The sequence below is a fragment of the Mixophyes fleayi genome, chromosome 1 (genome assembly GCF_038048845.1).
Source record: "Mixophyes fleayi isolate aMixFle1 chromosome 1, aMixFle1.hap1, whole genome shotgun sequence".
NCBI classification, from domain to species: domain Eukaryota; kingdom Metazoa; phylum Chordata; class Amphibia; order Anura; family Limnodynastidae; genus Mixophyes; species Mixophyes fleayi.
In genome coordinates this window covers 392,707,134-392,727,977 of record NC_134402.1, presented here as the reverse complement: position 1 = coordinate 392,727,977, position 20,844 = coordinate 392,707,134, and the positions used below count along the sequence as shown (strand labels likewise).

General features: G+C 41.1%; 1 protein-coding gene across 2 annotated transcripts; it reads right to left on the bottom strand.

Annotated features, from left to right (window-relative positions):
• Positions 1–567: 567 nt before the first annotated feature.
• On the bottom strand, positions 568–18,732 carry POLR3G (RNA polymerase III subunit G). 2 transcript variants are annotated; one of them, XM_075193243.1, is made up of 8 exons: positions 18,500–18,732; positions 7,655–7,773; positions 6,502–6,631; positions 4,491–4,559; positions 3,863–3,913; positions 2,799–2,860; positions 2,404–2,529; positions 568–1,657 (listed from the first exon to the last, which is right to left on the bottom strand). In XM_075193243.1, the coding sequence occupies exons 1-8, from the start codon at positions 18,558–18,560 to the stop codon at positions 1,574–1,576; spliced, it is 702 nt and encodes a 233-aa protein (XP_075049344.1). In that variant the 5' UTR covers positions 18,561–18,732; the 3' UTR covers positions 568–1,573. The 2 variants fall into 2 exon arrangements, with proteins under 2 accessions (XP_075049344.1, XP_075049352.1); XM_075193251.1 differs by lacking the exon at positions 18,500–18,732 and adding an exon at positions 11,374–11,442.
• Between the last annotated feature and the right edge of the window lie 2,112 nt (positions 18,733–20,844).

Here is a 20,844-nt window from a genome sequence, read left to right as displayed (position 1 = left end):
TTGATCCAACAAGATGGCATTTCAGAGTGACCAATGACCTCTCTAAGCACGAGAACATGAGTTGACACGTAAGTGAAGGGGAGAGCAGAGAAGCCAGACAAATACATTGGGACCAGCTTGTGTTTGACCAAGTGCCCAAGAGGACAGTTCTTGAAACTGGTCACAGCTCTAGTTGTTTAGCGATTGGGCTGAACAACTGCATCCCAATGTGTTTGGTCAACTTTACTTGACTACGACTGGCTGGATCACTTATGAATAACATTGTATAAATTTATTTTAATTTCGGTGCAGTGCACCAATGTATATCATTGCAAATGTATTGATTTTTGCTTTGGAAATGTTTTCTTTTCTGATGCAGTAGGCACATGTTGGAGGAAATTTGTGTTTGTAAGAAAGGAAACCTCATGCTAATTCAGTGTTTTCATGTGAGTGACCAACACATCTTTTTAGCCTGACTACACAGTTCAGTTCCTTATCTTTTTATCCTGTGTATACTGCCCTGTTAAAAAGATAGGTGAACTACATGAATAAAGCAACAGCAAGTAATTTAAGAACTTACAGGTTGATGTGAATTTTATTAAGTTTAAATTGCATCAAATACAAGGTTAGAGAACATATTACATCCTGAAGCTAAATATTGAATGTAGGATCTCAGATTGGGTGGTGCCAATTAGGACCAGGGACCTGGGTTAGCACCTGCCAACATGTGTGTCAGAAACTGTATAGAAAGAGCCCTGTGAGACCATGTCATGTAGTAGTATACCATCTGTGCTTCTGTATAATCACTGGTACCTCTAACTAGTGGGTAAAGCTCCTTGAGCAATAAACATCACTGCTTGAATATCCTGCCCGACCCTTATGCCCTGCTTTATCCTGTAACAAATGGATAGGAGCTTACACTCTAATCCGTTCCCTGGCTGTCCTATGTTGAACCCAACATCTGTGTCACTCTTCCTACTACCTAGCAGTCCTGATCCATAGTAAGCGGTCAGGAGGTACCAGTCAACCCACAGCAAAGAGGCGCTGGAGCACCTATACCAGCTACCTAGAGGTAATCGGTTTTAGGTGCCATGAAGCAGCAGAGTGGTGGCAGCAAGATTCTTCTACAGTTGGCATTTACAGTCGAAGAGTAGCTGGTGGCAAAGTGACAGCAGTAGGACTGGTCAATAACAGTCAGTTACTGATGGTGAGAAAAAAATCCAGATAAACTGTGTAAGAAGAACATCCCTTCATCTTCTTCCCCCAACAGAACTGGTGGCAATGTAAGTCCAGCTGGCCACAACGACCATTGCATGCCTTACAGTGTATATCGATCCACGTTCACTCATTAAACAGATGGACACAAAAGAAAATATGACCTTTGCTCTACATGAGCACAAACAAAATATTGAACTCCTATTTTTGACTTGTACAACAAAAATATAGCAATTTTAGTAGTTAATATGCAGGTAAAAGTTTTTTTTTCCCTTTTTACATATAGGCTTTGGAAAGAAAAAAAAAAAATCAGTTTGAAAACGAATGAATAAAGATATACAATTACAATATCAGAGGTCATACATAATGTAATAGAAGTCTAATAGGTAGCTTCATCCATATTGTCATCACTGTTGCCAAAATCATCTCCATCTTCAAAATAGGAAGCAATGTAGTCATTTTCCTAGAAGGAATAAAAACATGTTGCTTTAAAAATATCTTCCAAAATATAGAGCACATTTCCATACTGCACTCCACAGTGAAAGTGACCTATAATTATTGTCACAATATAAAATTCAATATACTATTAAATAAAAAAAATTGATAGAGCCTTCACATCAGGGAGGTATTGCTCCTTTCACTCATTTATATTAGCTAAGTCTACTGAAGCTGCAGACATTACTGTTAGCATTATCAGGCCTGGATTTTGGCTAAAGCCAGGTTAAAGTACTACAAGCAGTGCTACATTAAGTCTTTTTCTAGATTTAATAGGTGGAGGAGTCAGTGTATGTAACACACACGCGCACACACACACACTAACTATCCAAGCGCAAAAGTATACTCTAAACTATACTTCATTTTTTATAAAGCCACTATAGCTTGGGTCTAGTCCTACAGGAAGTAGAACTTCCTCCATCAAAGTGACATGTTAAAAGGAACAGAGCAGGACATTCAATGTCCTTATGCTGGCCAAGTAAAGTTAGGAGATCTATTATACGTAATGCTTTTAAATATCTAGGTAAGGGGTGTTTTCCAAAATTTGAGGCACCAACTTCTATACTTGCAGATAGGCCTGTGTGGTTTCATCAAAATACTATAGTACCATTGTTGGTGTCTCTGAATGAATCAGTAGTGAAAATTCAGCATGAATAGAGATATGTTTGACTGGAAGACCTGCAAGAGCTTCATAAGTTTAAGAAAGAAATTTACTTCTTCGTGTTCCTCCTCCTCTTCCATTTCTACCTCTGCCTCCTCTTCATCATCCTCGCCCTTCTTCTTTTCCTTATTTTCAGTTTCTTCATCAGATTTTTCACCATCACCTTTTTTTTCCAATTCCTTTTATCAATATAAGAAAATGGTATAAACACCAATAGATCAGGTTCTAAACTCAAATAATATCAATTATGAGAAATAAAATGCATCCTCCTTATACCACCAGCTTGAAATACAGAGATAAAAATGGCATTACAAAGTAGGTAACTTATTGAATTGTTGCAGCTTTATTACATACAAAGTACGATATAATATATTAGGTAGGAATAAATGTGTTGGATCAGCCACCAGTGCTTTGCTTCTTTCATGAAGACAGATACACGAGACCTTACCTCAATTTTCTTTAGGACATCCACACTGCTGCTGGGCTTAACTACTTTTGCTTTTTTCACACCTAGTAAAATTGGTAGCAGTTTAAAGACTGAAGAGAGTCATAAGAGAGTTGCTTTGTTGTTTAGACATAAGACATATTAGAGCACAAATGATAAAAAACAACAATACTGGCCAGATTGTAATAATGGACCCAAATTTCAACACAAAGTCACACAAAGTGTTGTACGACAAGTCTTAACCCCCCCTGCACTAGTCATGCATCTGATCCTATACCATTACTATATCTGGATGCATATCTTGTGTCTTAAAGGAGGTTTCCACTTTAAATTGTGAATTTCACCTAATCCCCTGCAGTACAGGTACAAACACACAAGTATAACCAGAACCTAAGGTGCTCACAGTTGGCATTGCTTTGGTAATAGGAGAAATCTAACAAAGCAGTTTTAAGGCTTACTATGGAGAAGCTGCATCACATATCTCCTACTCGGTAGATAGCCAAGCAGGACCAAAGGTGATCCTGCTGTATCCCATATTAATACATCATATGGTGCAGAGTATGCACCCCCCCAAAAAAAAAATCTATAATTAATATAAAAGTCACTGGCTTCAGTGAAATCATATTTAAAGTGGAAACAACTTAAAGAATGAGGGATTTGTATTGTATAAATGTTTCAAAGATAAGTTACAGGATAGTAAATGAAAAGACTTGAAATCAATTTAAAGTGCTTATTAATTGTCCAGGAACTTCAGCGTGAGATATAAAACTTTAGGATAGTTTACAAAATTTGAGTATTTTATAAAAATGTCTAGGAACAAACAGAAAAAAAATCATAGTATTAACATTTAGGTAACAAAATAATTCAAGAAGACCTTAAAGAAAAGAAAAAAATAGTTTACAATATAAATGTACTTCTTTTCTATTTATCTCTATTTTCTGGATAATTTAGAATAATTGAAATACATAATTTTAAACACATGACTTTATACTATTTCTGTACTACTACAGTTTTATAGAGTATCCCCTGTGTGTAGTACATTGGTTAGAAATGTTATGCGTTATTACGTTTCTTTGTATTCTTGACAGCTTTCATCTCCCTTGGAAGGATTCGCCAATCTGTCATGGAAAATAAATATTGATGTAAAGAACACAAGAAGTGATAAAAAGAAATGCAATATATATATATTTTTTTTTAATCCATGCTGTGTCCTTCCATCTGTTCCGGAACTAGAAGTTTCAGCATGCCCCTGTATAGACTTCCACAACAACTAGTGAGCCACCCGTTACCCATTTCTATTGTTTTAATGCCTCCTATTGCTGTTATATTTTATTGTTATAACTGTGGCTAAAACTTGGATCAGTCAGAAAAAGCTTCATGTAAGCTGTGACCGGGATCACTGATTACTATGACAAAGTTAGATACAGCTAAAATTTAGACTACCTGAAAAATGTGCATGCAGTACAGCAATCAGTGGGAACTAGGAACAATTGTCTTAGGTATATCAATAATCCCTGCAACTTCCACAGTTTCCAGACTGATCACAAGTCGTTTCCTGGCAAACTACAGATAAATGTTTCACAGTTCGCAATGTGAATAAGCTTTTCCCCATCTATTGTTAAACTTGCAAAAGGTACTACTTTCTGCTTCACTGTCAAACTAAAACTTCCATATAAAGGAGTAATGGAATCTTACCTGGTATCCATGTCTCAAGGAGTTTTTTTTGTGCTTCAATTTCATACTTTGTAATATACCTTTCAGTACCTGAAAACACAAATGAAATAATGAACCAAGCCCATATAATTTCACCTCGCATCAACTGCTGCCTTATTTCTTTCATCCCATTTGTCGCCAACTATTAGAGTGGTTTGTGTTAACTGCCTCTCACTTTCACTCCTCTCACTTCCTTCTCAACCCTCTGAAATTGGGATTCTGCCCCAATATTCCACTGCAACCATTTTTCACAAAAGTGATCAATGATCTACTGACAGCAAAGTCTAAGGGTAAGTTCTCCACACTTATTCCTGGACACCTCTCTCAGTTTCAACACTGTTGATCACCCTCTTCTCATGCCCATCTTCCAAATCCATTGGCCTTTGTGACAGTTCTATCCTGCTTCACTTCCTTCCTATCCAACCACTCCATTGTGTCACCCTCTGGAACATCCTTTCCTTCACTCTATTTGTTGGGGTCCAACAAAGCTCTGTTCTCGGCCCTATGCTTTGCTCACTGTACACCTCTTCTCTAGGTGAAGAATTTGTTCATTTAGACTTCATTACCACCTCTATGCTAACACCCTAATCTACATCACCTCTGTCTCTGCTATTTCCACATGGATATCTCAGTGCTACCTAATGCTCAACATGTCCAAGCCACAGGTTATAAATTTTCCCCCTCCAAGAGTCTCCACCTTCCCTCACCATCAACACCACCACAATTTTTCTCAGTCTTCCTCTGTCGTTGCCTTTTTGTATCCCTTGACTCTGCCCCCAACATTGCTTTACTCCTCACATTAAGTCTATCACAGTTCTTGGACTTCCACCTTTCAAAACATTTCTATAATATAACTTTTTCTTACCATCCATGCAACAAAGCTCTTGGCTACAATGTACTCCATTTTGTCATCTCCTGAATTGTGTACTGCAGCATACCGTCTGGTAAGTACCGGTCTGTATCGCAGTCCCCATCATTTTGTATGGGGACTGTTATCCTCATCAATTTAACAAGTGCCAAAAAGATAAACTTTTCAGAGTTTTGCCCTGTTAGCAAATGCCATTATCAGTTGGCGGTAGCAGCAGGAATCTATGGTTTAAACTATAGGAGAACACATTGTAGAGGGGTCTTTGCAGATTCTCCTGTAAGCCTGCACACAGCTCTCCTGCTTGCTGATGGACTTGCAGGCAACAGCAATTTATTTTTATTTATATATTTTATATTTTTATATTGATTTGCACAGAGCTGAGCTCAGTGCGTTTTTCCTATAGCAGCCTCCAATCGGTCTACCACAGACCTTGCTAAACAGCACACTGCACATGCACAAGACAAAATGTGACAGCCCAGAGCTGCAGAAGAAAGAAATAGATGGATCGCAGAGGAGGACGGATCCTGATACCCATTGCAAGTTAAGCAGAGTTTGGTGAATTGCGTTGATGCAAGTTTATATATCACTGCATTAGCCAGCAATATATTATGATAATAATTAACATGGAACACTGGCCACCAATTATAAATAGAGCCTTAAATGTTATACTTTAAAAAATAAATAAAAAAAAATCATTGTGCAAAAGTTTTTATCATAACCCTATTCTTCTCCTCTTAAAACACAATGTGTTGGCAAAGAAATTTGAATTTTAGTGCTCTGCTTGTAGATAGAGAATGACGCATTACAATAAGCTACCAGCAGTAAATCAGAGTGATATCACAGAGATATCTTCCATTCTGCTAATTGAGGGGGTTCAAATATTTACTTTGGTTGCTCATCTCCTTTAATGTCCTTCGCATGCTTTGAGCATGCCTGGCATTGCTTGGATATTTCTTAACTTTGTGAAACTGTCCACCATTGTATCCATATGGAAGAGAATACTAATATCACAATTCTAACCACAGGTTATTATTTAAAAAGTAAACAAAATTAACAAAACAAAACAAAAAAAAAGAACAAAAACTTTTATAATTCTTAGCGGATAGAGATATAAAAGTACAGTACTTTGCTTTTTAACTTCTTTTCCTATATAGTATGGCAATTTTCTCATGTTGCCTCGTAGCTCTTGTTTTAATGCTAGTAAATAGGCCTGCTCGTCGCCTTCCAGTAGAGGAACAGGTTTGTTGTCTGAACGCTGAGAATAGTAGGACAAAAAGAAAACATATATATCATTTAGCTTGTACATAAGAAAAATGACCTTCCTGCAGTTTGGTGTGATAAAAAGTAAAATATTTTCCTCCTAAAAACAGCAGAGCTGGACTGAGGGTAATTCGTATCTAGGAAACTAGATATACATAATTATTAAAGCCCTGCTGCACAAATTGCATGCATTGAAAAGTGGGCTTAGTATAAACATCCTCACAACACGTTAACATAGTTATCAAGATACTCAGCATGGATGTCAACAAGAGTCCATAATGCACATTAAGGTATCCTCTTACAAAGCAGTAATACAATGGAACTCAAGGGGGTCTATACTTCATGCTGACACCAACCTGGCACCAGAAGAGACAGCTAGGGCCACCAGCACTAGGTTAGAGTTCACCTTATTCACTATACCCACTACTTCCTCCATGGCAGGTAAGGCTCTCCCCAGTCCAATGCAGACTTTAATGACTTCCACCTGACTCCAGAGGGTACAACTAGGGTAGCACCTAGGCTGGCAGGCATTGATTTTAAATCTCCCATTGGCATGAAGGGAGGTAGCTATGGACCCCAGCACTAAGCCAACAGCCATCCAGTTCAATCTGCCCCATTGGCGTCGGGGTGGTAGCTATGGCTCTCATTTCTGGCCTTGTGGTGATTTTTTTTTCCTCTACTTACATCAACATTAGGCATAGAGGGTATTTAACATTATACTCTAGGGTCCCCAAAGCACCCACGGCACTGAGAAAATATCACATCGAACTCTATAATATTACATCATTTGATAATGAGTTCATAACATCCAATTCCGCTCCCACAATGATTGTGATACATACAGTACAGTAAACAAACCCTACTCAACAGGGGATAAACAACCAGCAGGATACAAAAATGGCCCTTACATTAAGCAGAGGTGATAATGTATACATTAGATATCTTCACATGTGACAAATGTTAAATAAACCAATCTTCTTTAATGTAAAAATAAAAAGCTGACCACAACTGTACTTACTGGGAATAGGGGCAAGGGCTGCACTGATGTTTCTGGAAGAGCATCACCCCTTGAAAAGCCAATGGCTTGAAGGTCAAATGTGAAGGAAGCCCCTCTACCCCTTGCCTTGCCAGCCATACCTAAACAACAAACAATATTATTTGTAGAAAACTAATAATGGAATTAAATAAAAGGCATTAGTATGTGGCATTTGTACATATTTACTTTTAAAAATTGATATGTAAGCTTAAAAGAGTTTGTCACCTTTTTGCCAACCTCCTTTTGTTAATACAACCTGAACCACCCCTGTGCCTCCCTTACCTGAAGCTGGATGGTTGTCAGATTACCTGTTATGGCTGCAGCTCAGAGCAATTAGATAACTTGCAAGCTCTCTCACAAGCAGCCATCGCACCCTTTATTTTCTCTACTTTGTATATACCGGTTTTATGTATGCTCAGTTTTTCTCAATGTTCTGAAGGATTGAGTTTCCCAGCTCTGTGAGCTACAGCAATCCAGGGTCAGATAATCTGTTAGGCGATAGAGGCGGGTGCCTAAGTTCCTGTGGGCCAGTCAGCCACCTGCATTAAAAAACTTTTTCTTAAGACAAATGGCCTTAGAGGCCTGAGGAGCTCAGGCGGCTCCTATGTGTTCAGCTGCCCTGGCACTTCTAGTGTTACTGACTGTAACCCTGTCCCTACTCACTCAGCTGAGCACCATGTTTCAGAGGAGAGTGCGCTGAGCCCTGTTTGGTGGAGATCAGCATATGTTCCTGTGACCCCTGGAGATCAGCCTCACATGATTGAAGCTGGGGGTTTATAGATAGAGCAGTGAATTATGGCCCACTCCTCTGTCACTGCAATTGCGAGTACAGACACCAGGCCTACAGCCTGCCAATATCCCTAGAAGCTCTGGCTTAGTGGTACATTAAAGAGCCCCTCCCCCTATACAAGATCACCTGTGGTCAACACTCCTTTCCATTCCTACTCCGAGAAGTCACTCACTTACCATCCCAACCATATGTCACCCTTCCCTGTGTATAGGGATCTATGTATTGTGGTCAGTGTATCCTCTATATGGCATCAGTGTGTGTCAGGTGTGGGAAGTCAGTGTGACCTGTATATAGTGGTCAGTGTGACCTGTATATAGTGCTCAGTGTGACCTGTATATAGTGCTCAGTGTGACCTGTATATAGTGCTCAGTTTGACCTGTATATAGTGCTCAGTGTGACCTTCAAATAGTGGTCTCTGTGTATCATGTCTGCATAGGGTAAGTAAATAGCATGATATGGGTGGATCAGTGCAGGAGGAGGGGGCAAACTAGAACTTGCCTAGGGCCCCAAGGAGTCTTAATCCAATTCTCCAGCAACCCAGCATCTATGTTACAGATAATTTGATTTCCTGATGACAGGTTATGTCCAAAAGTAAAAACCCTTTTGAAGTACCGGTACATTAAGATGTACCACCAGAAAAATGAAGAATATCGCAGATTAGACTTTGCTCATTGGGGGATATTGTTGCTGTGTACACTGGTCGCAGAGCAGTAGGTCGTAGAGCAGTAGGTCACAAATCTAATGAAACTCACAGGAGAAAACCTTTCACCATAAAATGGGCAATAGAAGATGCATCCACTGGTTACATAAAAAAATTACATACAATGTTACATGTAGCAGCTTCTTTAATGATACTAGAACTTCATATTGGATCACGGGCAGTGCCTAGAGGGAAGGCAAGGATATTCCTTGAGGTTGGAAGTGCCAAGCCCCAACATTGTAGACAGACTGTAGAAATATGGTAATTCTAAAGCCCTTCTGTCACAAAAACTTCAAGCCCATAACGGTACAAGACAACGGTGAGATAAGGGTGAAAATCTTTGCACCAGTCAATGGAAGAAGTTGGGTAGATCGTGGGCATTCCTTGCAGAGTACAAATTAGGTGCATGAGTGCATCTACTTTTGTGCCAACATGCAAAAACTAGATTTTGTTTTGATGGACAAGATTATTAAAAATGAAAAAATAGGCTGCAGAGGGGGCAGTTACAGGGGTGTTGTCTGCTTTTCAGGAAGGGTACAGCCTTTTTCTCCCCCAAAAAATGTCCTATACTTTTAAATGGGATGAATTTTGGATCTTCCAGTTGCATTTTCATGGGAAAGTGCAAAATTTGACCAATGTAATGCAAATTTTAAAGCACACGTTTGACACATCATAAAGACAGACCAAATGTTCCCTCTCTCAAATAACCAGTATGTTAGGAGATAAAGGAGTTGGTCCTAAATTGTTCATAGATTAGACCTTTAGGTGTATCCACAAAGCTAGGTGCAGATTGATTTCCCTGGGGCAGTGTAAAGCACTGTGAAATGGGTGTACACCTTGATTGTGTTAGGATACACTTCTACATATAAAGAAATATTATGTATTTTATGCAGTTCCTGAATTACCTCTAGTGTTTCCATCATTACTTTGGAAATTCTATGTGCAGCATAGTATGTGTTTTTTGTTTCTTATTTATAATTAAAAATGTCCCTACATTTTTACATGAGTTTGTTTACAGACTTTTGCCAACCATGCTATCCAGTAGCATAGACAGCTTAACCAACACTAACAGGAAGAGTAATAGAAGTGTATGATACGATACAATACAGTTACGTTTGTAAATACTGGTCTTTACTCACTACAAATCATATTTCAAATGTTTTCAGTTTACTATTGTTTTCAACTTACGCTACAACACAAGCACAATCTATAGAAATGAAAGGTGGAGAAGTCTGCTCTCCCCTCTAGAATGATTTTGTATTGTGCTGCCTATGGGAGGAGAGTGGGTGGAGGTGGTCCCCTACCCTCCAGAATAAATGCAAAAAGGTATTCTCCCTGAGGCAGTAAATGAAGTGGTTGCAGAGGTAAGTGCAAGGTGTGATCATAAGTATGGCAAAAACAATGTTTATTCACAGTATATGACAAAATATTAACAACCCCAATAACAGGTCCAGACCAAATATATCAAAAACAATGGACATATAAAATGTAACCTGCTGTATTACAGCTAGGATGTGTCAACAGCAACAATAGTCATGAGTGATAACCATAAGGTATCAGATGACAGCATAATATCTCAAAATGATGTACCAATAAACAAACTGCAGTCCCTCAATTCTGTTTCATAGTCCTGTTAGGCAAATAATCCAAACGCTGCTTGTGTAAATCATAATGAAAGTTCAAGCAGTGAAACCACCAGACAACTATGTATCAGGTTCTGGCATTCAAAGTGTCCTTGTAAACAAGTGGATGGTGGTATTAGAGCAGAATAGATGAATATGCAAGAGGGGGATCAATACTGAATGGGTATTGCACTCGTGCTGTAAACTGAGAGTCCAAATAGGATGAAATATCCCAGCAATGAAATGCAGAATAGTACATGCAGTTCTAAAAGAATGAAGCCAGACTCACTCAATACCGGGTGATACATTTCCTTCCAGCCAGTCCTGTGTAGATCTTTTACCTCCCCTTAGAGCAGGGGGCATCCAATGTAGATGGCTGGAATTTTTTGGAGATATTATGCGGTCATCTGATACCTAATGTTTTGGTTTTTTTTTACATGCAGAATCTAACTTTATAACACCTAGAATTTTCATATTGAATAAAATACAAGATGCCATTTTCTTGCACACATCATAACTTGCAAGCTGCTGCCATAAAATGCATAAATATATTAAACATTTTAAAATATATGACATTTATAAAACTTACCAGCAGACTGCTATGACTCAAGTGAAACACACACAGTCAAACCTTCATTACAGACAGCAGGCTCTGACTACTAACTATAACAATAAAGCCATCCACACACACAGCAGGATGGCTCATATTACCATCAGGTGAGTCAATCAAGAAAGAAGTTTAAAGGGGGCATTATCCGGAATAACTGCTTTTTTTTAATTATGGTTTTGTTTGACTTAACTGTCTGAGCAAAGCAAAGTTACTCCAAGAGATATATTGTTCAAAAGATATTGCTTGGTCTTGTACCGATTCATATGGTTGTTTGATGATAGATTGCAGTTTATTTGCAGACAAGGAAGTCATTTTATTTAATTCCAAAGGGCAAGTAGTTTATATGTAAGTTTATTACACACAAAGAAATATATATTTTTGCCAAATACACTTTAACTTTATATCTGTTTAATTATTTTGTTTTAAATAAAAAATGTACCTTAGTAATAAATTAGGTAATAATTGTGAAAATATTGTTTTAGGGCTTATGTTTGAAGCTGAATACAACACAAGAAAATCAGTGATGGGCAACCTGATACCCTTTAAGGGCTATGTATGCGGCCCTCTAACCTTCAAAAGGACTGCTCATTACATAAACCGTATAGTTTCAATGTCTCTCTTTTTCTGCACTCCACCTCCTTCTGATGGTTTATTTAATATTATTGTATTTACTGTATAAATAACCACACAGACAACAGATTTAACTTTGGCAAAGATTACAGTTAAATTTTTATCTAAATGCATGAAAACTGGAAGGTGGCAGGGAGAGCAGAGCAAACAGCTGGTCTAAATGCAAAGCCAAACAGTGAAAGGTCAGTCCATTACCCACTGGTCCCAAGATGTAATTCTTTCCAATTGACTGGTGTTTAACTTCTAGAAACAGAGTGACTACACCCCTTCTGGATTCGACAATGACATGCTCACACAAATCAGGTCAAGGGGTCTTCCACACAGAAGGACCAAGTTGCTTCGAAGGGGCAGTGACCCCTGCCAATCACCAGTAACATCATATGCTTAAGAGCAGCTGATTGCGATCCTCTCCTACCACTGCTGTGATCCTTTAAAGGAAATCACAGCCCGCCACCCAATGACCTCACTGAGGTCATTGGGTGGCCAGGGACTTGGGCTCTAGGAAGAGCCCAAGTCCATGGTCAGTCAATTACATGCAGTTAGGGCAAAACAGTTGCACCTGGTCCACCGTAATTAACAGGTGGTCAACAACTACGCCCCCCAGAGACCATATGACTTGCCCAGTAGACCTATTAAGTTTTTTTGAGTAGAGTGCTGATAATGGGAGAAGGGATGGCGAGGTTGGACCAACATAGAATATCTGTTTGCCACCAGACCCTACTGGCCTTCAGATCCTCCCTAATGGAGATCAGGAGGTCCAACGACTTCTCTTTCCTAGATCGTTGCCCTTAAGAAATATAACTAGTATATTGGAAGGACCCTTTACAGTCACCTCCTCTGTCCATGCGGGGTGAGAGGCTCCCATCTTCCCCACCCACCTGATGTGTACGGAGTGGGACAAAGAGGTCCAATCTCCGGCTAAGTGGTATCTGGATGCCCAGTACATGTATGAGTGGCCCATGATACAAATCTGAATCTCCTGATCAGGGGCACCTAGGACGAAGCATATAATGTCCCACCAGGGAACATTGTTTACTTAGGGCAGTAGCAGCCATATACCATCATTAGCCAGGCCCCCGTAGGAGAAGGCCGCAACACGTTAAGCAGGCTCCCGCATAGTGTTGGGTCACATATCAACCAGCAGGCCCCTAGCAGAGCAGTAGGTCACATATCATAATAAGCAGATTCCCAAAGAGCAGGAGATCACACAAAGGGTAGACTTCCATGCCAGAGCAGTGGGGAAACCTGGGTGGGGAGGGGGCAGTATCCCATATGAAGGTGAAAACCCATAAAACCCTGGAGGCACACAGCTAATCAAACCTGGCTCCAGAGAAAAAATGGAAGAAAATCTCTTCATCCCCCTGCTAAAAGCGAGCAGCAGCATAGCCCTGGGTTACCTGAAGGGGCAAGGGCACGCACCTGAGCAAACTTATGGTGGAGGCCTGAAGTATAGTTTATATGTGGCAGACCTAAAAATGTAATGGCCGCGGTCAAAGTGCCCTTCTCAGCTGCAGCAGTAGCTGCCCCAATCCGAAAGGAATAGGTGCCATGTAGCGTAGGGTATAGAACTGCTTAAGCCGGGGAGCACTTCATCAGCACATTGAGCTGAAATTTTGTGGGGGGGGGGGGTACCATTGGCATGAAGCAACCACATGTCTCCCCCCCTGCCTCCCGGGAATGTACCCCTGCCAATCTTGAACAAAGAGGAGTTTGTATGTTCTCCCCGTGTTTGCATGGGTTTCCTCCGGGTGCTCCGGTTTCCTCCCACACTCCAAAAAACTTACTGGTAGGTTAATTGGCTGCTAACAAATTGACCCTAGTCTGTGTCTGTCTGTGTGTGCGTCTCTCTGTCTGTCTGTCTGTGTGTGTGTGTGTGTTAGGGATTTTAGACTGTAAGCTCCAATGGGGCAGGGACTGATGTGAATGAGTTCTCTGTACAGCGCTGCAGAATTAGTGGCGCTATATAAATAAATGGTGATGAAAGAGTGACTGGGCAGATAACCGGGATGTCCTGGGCAGGTAATCTCAACCACTGCCCTTTACCAGATTGATCCATTTTGGATTTAAAAATTCTACATGTTAATAGTGAAGAGGAAATATTTGTATTCCTAGCAAACAGCGCAGCACCGCAGCACTCCCTGGACTGTGCAACTAACTTGCTGGCCCGGAAGACTTGTGAAAAGCAAGTGAAAGGCATAGCTAAATAAAAGGGATTCATTTTCATCTGTTGTTATTACTGGCAAAGTGCAAATCAATTGGGCCAAGATGTCTATGTCTATGGGTCTCCTCTTATCCATCCCTGTAGGGTGGATCTTAGCTCATCCTTTGAGGGCCTGTGTTATGAATGGGATGCCTGCAAGTGTGGCGGCCATAGCAATTATTTGTTGCCCAAGAGGCTGTCCACCATTCCCCTTGGAAGAAGTTCCAGAAGCCAAGGGCACCGTAGGAGTCTGTGTGAAAATCCAATGTCAATTTAGATACTTGGGAGCCAGGCCATATGTGGATTCTGTTGAATTACTGCAGGAATTCCAACCATATCCATAGGACACCTTGAATTTTGCAGTTCAATCGCACCCATGCGTATCACCCGCTGAAGCCTGCTGTGGCTAACTGGAGTTTCCTACAAAAAACTCTACCCATCGGGATAACCCAACACGCAAACTAGAAGAAATCTAAAAGTGACTGAATTCGCCGTAGTGTGCTAGAGGGGGATGTCAATGTGTCTAATATTAAAGCTTTCATCTTACTAATTTTATCAATAGGTAACTGCAGCACCCCTCCCCGGGGTTTATTTCAATAACCAGGAAAGACAAGCAGGGCAACAGCCCCTCTGTCTTGTAGTGGGCAATGGGGACCCCCATGACAGAGAAGAATGCTTGCTCTGCGAAAAGGGAGTCTGCGCAAACCAAGGGAAAAGCAGGGCCTATAAACAAAAAATTATCCAGATAGTGAGCTTTCCCAGATTGTCACATTCCTGATTGTACACACCAATGCTGGAAGAAGCTGAATGACATGGAAAAATGCGCATGAGACCGACCAACTCATGGAAAAGCACCTAAGAATTTTTAAAATGAACTCAGATGGAGCGAAGGCAAAAGGCCCACTCTATGTCTAGCTTTGCCAAAAGAGCCCCTTGCCCGTAAATTTTCACCAGGTTCAAGGCGTAATCAAATGACACTACCGAACTATGGCAGACCTTAATAGCATCATTCACTGAGCCCCCAAGTGGGTTGGAGAGGTGTTGGATAAGTCGAAGTTTACCTTCTGCTCTCTTGGAGACTACTACATGTGATATCACTAGAATCGTGATCAGGGGGAAAGGGAATGGGCCAGACATTCATCCCAGTATAACCTCTTTACACTTTATCCGCCTACACATCAGGGAAGAAGGTAAGCAGACCAATTGGTATCCGGAAGCCGCATCAGAAACTTTCTGCCATTTGTTTAGCACCTGTAAATTTATAGGTGAAGGGGCTTTACATATTGCCTCCTGAGCTGCAGTGGTCTCTACCAGAGCCAGCTGCACTCCTAGGGCAGTCCTTAGCTGGCTGTGAACTGAGGCAAGTGGAGCAGGTATGACGATATTTGCATGCCTCCTCTTTTCCACAATTGGCATTGCTGAATGTGAAGCAGCGGTTCCTGGAGATGTGAGGAGTGCCACACCTCCCCAGCGCTGTAAACCTGGGTGCACTATATATTGGTGGTGGGATTGGACACATGAGGGACATCCATATTTCTACATCTTTATATCAAAATGAAATGATAAACTGGCCCCTTACTTTGCACCTGAAACGCTATGGTTGGGTATGCTTTACCGATGTCCACTACTCCGACATGGAGAAGGCCTCGTTTCTAAGTAAATCGTTTCTGTGGAATAGGAATTCAGGGAAAAATAGGAAGGGGATACCTTAGAAGGCAGGTGGTGGCGATCTGGGTGTATCCATGTGGCGATGTTAGACAGGGCGGTCATCATTAAGAACATAAGAGGGGGTGGGAGAGTTGGGGGTAACCTGGTGTGTGTTGACACTGAATGTCTAAGGAAAGGGCTGAAGGGCGATGTGGGCTGGGTGCCCCCCTATTGGTTAACATGCCTCTCTGAGGTGTGGTGGCATGCTTAAAATACTGTTATTTGTGTCCCCTTAGAAGGGGCTCATAAAAGCTCTGAGGGCCCTGACACCCCCTTCATTGACATGGAGGAGCAGGGGGACCTGCTCATGACTGGTGCTGTGCGTCTCTCCTACTGTTGCTAGCCACAGGCTGAGAGGGAAGCCACCGCTCAGCCCTGTTTTCTACTGCAGCGCCTGGACCTCGCACTGTGTTTTGGCACTGCAGTGTGAGGATGTGTGGAGGGGTTCCAGGCCAGTCTGGGAGGTGGAGCTGGCTGGCACCATTGTGCCTGTGCTGGGGGAGAGGCCGCATCAGGGGGAGATGTGGGTGAAGTGATGAGATGACTCTCCATTGGCAGAAGGGAGCCATCATTAAAACATGCTGGCAGAGGGGCAAGCAGTTGGGGATTAAAAGGAAAGCAGATAACAGAAAAAGATGGTGCAGACAGGGGAATAAGTGCAGAATATAGAGGGTGGTGAAGAATAGTATTGGCTGGCTATGCAGGAGACTTAACCCAAAATTGTTAGGATTACTGGTGGGATTACTTGTACCCACCCACTTCTAATCTAGTCACTAATAAATGTATTAATTTAAAAAGATGTTATTAAAGTCAGCCTAAAAATATTGCTGTCCTGGTAAGTCACGTGGTGCAGACTGCACTGCACTGTACTCCCTCCTCCTCCTCTGCTTACAGGCTGCATGTCCACAGAGAAGGTCACATTGTGAGGAAGCTGACTGTTACATTCAGTATTATTTTGTGCTTTTTTGCACAAATCAGAGAAAAAAATACAGTGGAAGCAAAGAGCTGGGGCCCGCATGTGTAGGCTGGCCAGGCTGTGTGCTGTGTAGATCATTTATCCCAGTGCCTGCACACCTCTATTGTTCACACAGGTGGCCGTATAACCCATAGTTGCCTACTCTCCCGGAAGTCCCGGGAGACTCACAAATTTTTGGGAGCTCTCCTGAACTCACGGGAGAGCAGGGCAACCTCCCAAATCATGCCTGCTTCGTCTGTGAAGTGGGTGAAGGCGAGGCTAATCGAGTCTTTCTGGCCTCACCCCTATATGGACTGAAATGGGTATTGTATAGCATGGCATGGCCTAATGATGCAATTAGCGTGGCCACACCTTCAAGACTGGTCCAGCTTTGGAGATCTTCCAGAGGGGTGACTTGGCAAATATGGTATAACCCATTTAGAATGTGGCATGAGTAAATTCTCTGAATACATTTATGTGAAAGAGCCCTTACTTGTGGTCTGTTTAAATATTCAGTAATTGTAGGCTGCACAAAAAAACTAAAAGCAGCTCAATACTTAAACAGAAAGACGCAAACGAGCTTGGATACACCTTCTTTAACTATTTTTTGTGTGTACACGTTTGTAGCTACAAAAGGAGTTTGGGGACCCCGAATTTATTGGCACAACAATTATACAGCTACGCAATTCTAAAGCATGTCCACTGTAGGAGTCGCTAAAGGAGACCAGGAACTAATACTAGTCCCTGTAAGGCAGTGGTTCCCTAACTGTGCGCCTAGGCTCCCTTAGGTGCCTCGGCCAAGGCCAATGGTAAGCAAGGCGGGGGACTACTTGATAATTATTTTGGCTTAGGTGTGCCTTGAACTGAAAAAGTTTGGGATCCACTGCTGTAAGGTATAATAATCAGTTGGTAGTTAAGGAGACCCTTTTCTGCACTGAATAGCGCTAGAGCTCCATATGTAAACCACTTCATTCCAACTGTGACATTGTATTTATATATCTGGGACTCATTGTTGGATATTCCTTGCATTACCATTAGGATTTGTGAATTTATGGCTGAAAATTTTGTGCCTTTTATGTGATCATATGTGATCTTATGTGCTCGTTGAGCGTGATTATTGCTATATATTTTACTTATTTTAATAACCAAGCTATTTTTAAGTCACACCAGCGCTGCCATTTATTATGGTTATTTCTATGCTTAGTGTGTAACAAGCTCCAGTACTTATGTGGTAAGCTCGAGGTGTGTCTCATAGCAACTTCAATTATCCTGCTTATAATATTATTATTCTTATTATATTATTATGAGTATTCATTATTTCCTACCAGCGCTTGGTGTGTTGCCTTTTATTTCTTCTGTCAATACTTAACTTCTTGTTAATTAATTAATTCAGCACAGATTTATACAATAGGAAAATTTCGTTGGACAGTTGGCAGTAGATCATTTTGTACCAGGTTGAATAGGTCATGTTAGAGGTTTAGATGTAGTAAATATATAGGAATTGGAGTTAATTACAATTAAACTATGTTAAGTTACATGACTGTATGCCTGCAAGCCTTACTATGTATATTTCATATGTAAATTCACAATACATTTTAGAGCTATGTACTTACTAAGTATTTGTGTTGTTATGGTTACAGTATTTGACATTTCTACTAACACCCACATTAACATTTACAGAGTGCAGATGTTTAGTCCTCTTACAAGCTGGTCCCTAGTAAGTGAACTATTGTCTTTACTGCACTGCTGAGACCTTCAGCATCCCCCAGATCTGTTATTTCCTTATCGGACAGGGAAAATCCCCAGGTTCTACTTGAGTCCTGGGTTTCTCCAACCAGGTTCATCTACCTAACGTGTAACCTTTTCACAATGAAAATGTCAGAGATCTAGATCATGGGATTCAAGGAAGGAAAGTGGAAGATAATCATTTCACCAACTTTATGTTAGGAACTCCCTAGCCAGCACAATAAGACTCGGAGTCTACTCCGAAAGCCTGGTGTTCGCTGGAGCCCCTAGTGGTGGGGACAGACTTGGCCGCAGGCTGACAGAGGGTCGAGAATCGTATTACGGCTAAGGAGAACCCAGGAGTGGAGTGATTTGCGGACAGCAGCGTGGGGTTCAGGCAGAGTAAACCAAGGTCAGAGGTCACAAACACAGGTTCGGAATCCAGGAACAAGCGAAAGGTCAGGGGCACTGGCGGAGGAGCAGAATCCGGTTTTCAGGCAAATGGTCAGGGTCAGAAGCGTAGGTTCAAGGTCCAGGAACAAGCGAGGGTCATACACAGGAAGTCAGTCACAGGTTTTAACACCAAGCAGAGAGAGAACAAGCAGGCAGCAGAACTGTGAACAGGACGCTATAACCTGCAGTGAGGCTCTGATCTCACTGCCTTAAATAGCACTAGGAGCCAATCAGGACAGAGGAGGGTAGGGCTGAGAATCAGCCTCAGGAGGCAGCTAAGTAATTACTAGCTAGAACTAGCATAGGAAATAACCAGGAAGCATGTATAAAATTAAAAGTGAACCAGTTTAAATCATATAGGAGCTCCCCCTGGTGTTGGAGGATGTCCCTACACCCTCCTACATCTATGCCACAAGGATAATAACAGAGCACAGAATCTAAAGCACACGCCCGGCTGCTAGTTCACGCCAGGATGTGGCATACAGCCACGGCTCGTGACACTCTACAAGTGATTTATACCCTATATAATGTGTTTTTCTTAAAACATTAAGCATATAAGTTATTTTCCAAATTATTATTATTTTGTTCTAGTTTTGAGACCACCTGAGTCAGTTTAAAAATTGTTCAAAAATATTGAGTTTAATCATTCAGAAATGCTTCACAAGATTTTACATAGAATTTACTTGACTCCTGAGAAACTTCTCAGGAGTTACGTATACCCTTCCTCTCTCCAAAAGTCATAAAAGATATGTTACTGAACATATCCTTATTGCTACTAGAGCAGCTATTGCACAATCCTGGAAGTCTCCCCTCTCCCCGTCCCTTTCATATGCTATGGCCAAAATCCAGAGGAGCTACGTCATGGTGACTCTGGGCCTTCCTTATTCCTCGTCAGCCTCCTCCCCTTTGATTAAATGGCTCGATTGGAGCACTTATTATTGCGAGCATCTAGCCCCATCACAGGTCTCCCCCTCTCTGTAATAGCTTCACAACACTACCAGATTTTGATGTATAATTTTTGCTACTGTCTGAAGTACTTGCCTAATGTGACTCAATATACCACCCCCGATGTCTTTCCTTCCCTTGCTTCCCTTATTACTATGTATGTTGCTTATTTTGTTTTCATACCTAAAATTTCAATAAAAATTTAATTTGTTAAAAAAAAATAATTTTATGATCTTTGTATATCTCATATATGTGTACATTTATAGAATTTATTTTGACTACATAAGAAAGCTTCTGGGAGGACAAGAACACACAGAGGGTTTGGCACTGCCTGAGATGAATTCTCGTTTCTATAGGGTTAGTTTATCTTATTTCAGCAAAAGGAAAAAGTGGTCATTTCAATATGTGGGAATCTGCACCAATTGTGTCAACTGGGTTCTCGCTATGTATCCCAGCATACATCAAATCCTTCCCACTGCTGGTGACTTTTAATGATACAGACTCACTTGCACTCCTTTGGAAGTGGGTGTCTCTATGATGCTTCCATGTGGATTGCTGAGTAGGTGATCAGATTCTGTAATGGCGGTTCTGTAGAGGAAAAATGCTGTGTTGTATATATCATTTATGCACTCAAGCAAATATACAGAGTTAATAAGTTGGTTAAGCTGCAAGATGCTTAGCAGCATTTACAGTGAGTAGGGGTTCAGATTGCTATCTGCTATATAATTATCAGAAATAGATGGACACTGCTCAGGGAGTGAATTGAGTTTTCACCGGGGTATGTTGTACCAGGTAACAATTTGCAAGTACTTTTTACACAATACCCCTCATCATG